The sequence below is a fragment of the Branchiostoma belcheri genome, unplaced genomic scaffold, assembly GCF_001625305.1.
Source record: "Branchiostoma belcheri isolate BF01 breed outbred unplaced genomic scaffold, Haploidv18h27 scaffold118, whole genome shotgun sequence".
Taxonomy (NCBI): Eukaryota; Metazoa; Chordata; class Leptocardii; order Amphioxiformes; family Branchiostomatidae; genus Branchiostoma; species Branchiostoma belcheri.
In genome coordinates this window covers 207,043-207,825 of record NW_017802580.1, presented here as the reverse complement: position 1 = coordinate 207,825, position 783 = coordinate 207,043, and the positions used below count along the sequence as shown (strand labels likewise).

The following is a 783-nucleotide window of genomic DNA, read 5'->3' as shown; positions in this document are numbered from 1 at the left end:
TAATATAATTTACTTCATACCTCCATTAAATATATAAGTTTTGTTTATGTTTTTTAAATAAGATCGTAATTACTATAATCTACTTGAATTTATGGTTTTCTAAATTCAAAAAATATATTTTTCGTGAAAAATCCTCTGCTTTGTCAATTTTTAAAAGTTACCTAAAGGTTAACATCACTATACATATTCAATGTTAATGCACAGGTTATTTCCATAATTAAAGAGGCCAAGTCATGTTGAAATGAATTGTAATTGTAAAAATCATGAATTAATTCATGAATAAAATAGATTATGGTAATTACGACCCTCTTTCCATAGTCAATGACACAAATAAAAAAAAAACATTTACAAAACCTTACATATTCCATGGAGGTATGAGATCTTCGAATTCTTGTTTGTTTCTGGGTTGGTCCTATTCCCTGTATTCCTTAGCTGTCTGTAAGAACGGTGGTCTTATCCTTGCGACGACAAGATGTGACGGCAGAAATGACTGTGGTGACAACAGTGATGAGGAAAACTGCGGTGAGTCTTTATGTTTTTGTGCATGCTATAGTAGGTAAAACAATAATAATTCTTAGCAATAAAAGTTATTGTAAATAGATCGTGTTAATATTTTATTTAAACTGACACCTACATGTAGCTAGAATAGATATATTTTGCTTTCCTATGCTCAATGTTTGTTTTTATATATATTATTTTATTTATATATATACATACATATGTGTGATTAATGTACACTGTCTGTTTTAAATCATGCAGAGTTCCATAATTAGTGTTAAAACA

General features: G+C 28.4%; 1 protein-coding gene across 1 annotated transcript in view; it reads left to right on the top strand.

Annotated features, from left to right (window-relative positions):
* Positions 1–783, top strand: part of LOC109462502 — a 10,144-nt gene that overhangs the window by 3,495 nt on the left and 5,866 nt on the right. Inside the window, exon 5 of the mRNA XM_019759056.1 lies at positions 433–522. Within this exon, the coding sequence (XP_019614615.1) occupies positions 433–522 (90 nt within the window). The remainder of the gene's footprint in view (positions 1–432; positions 523–783) is intronic.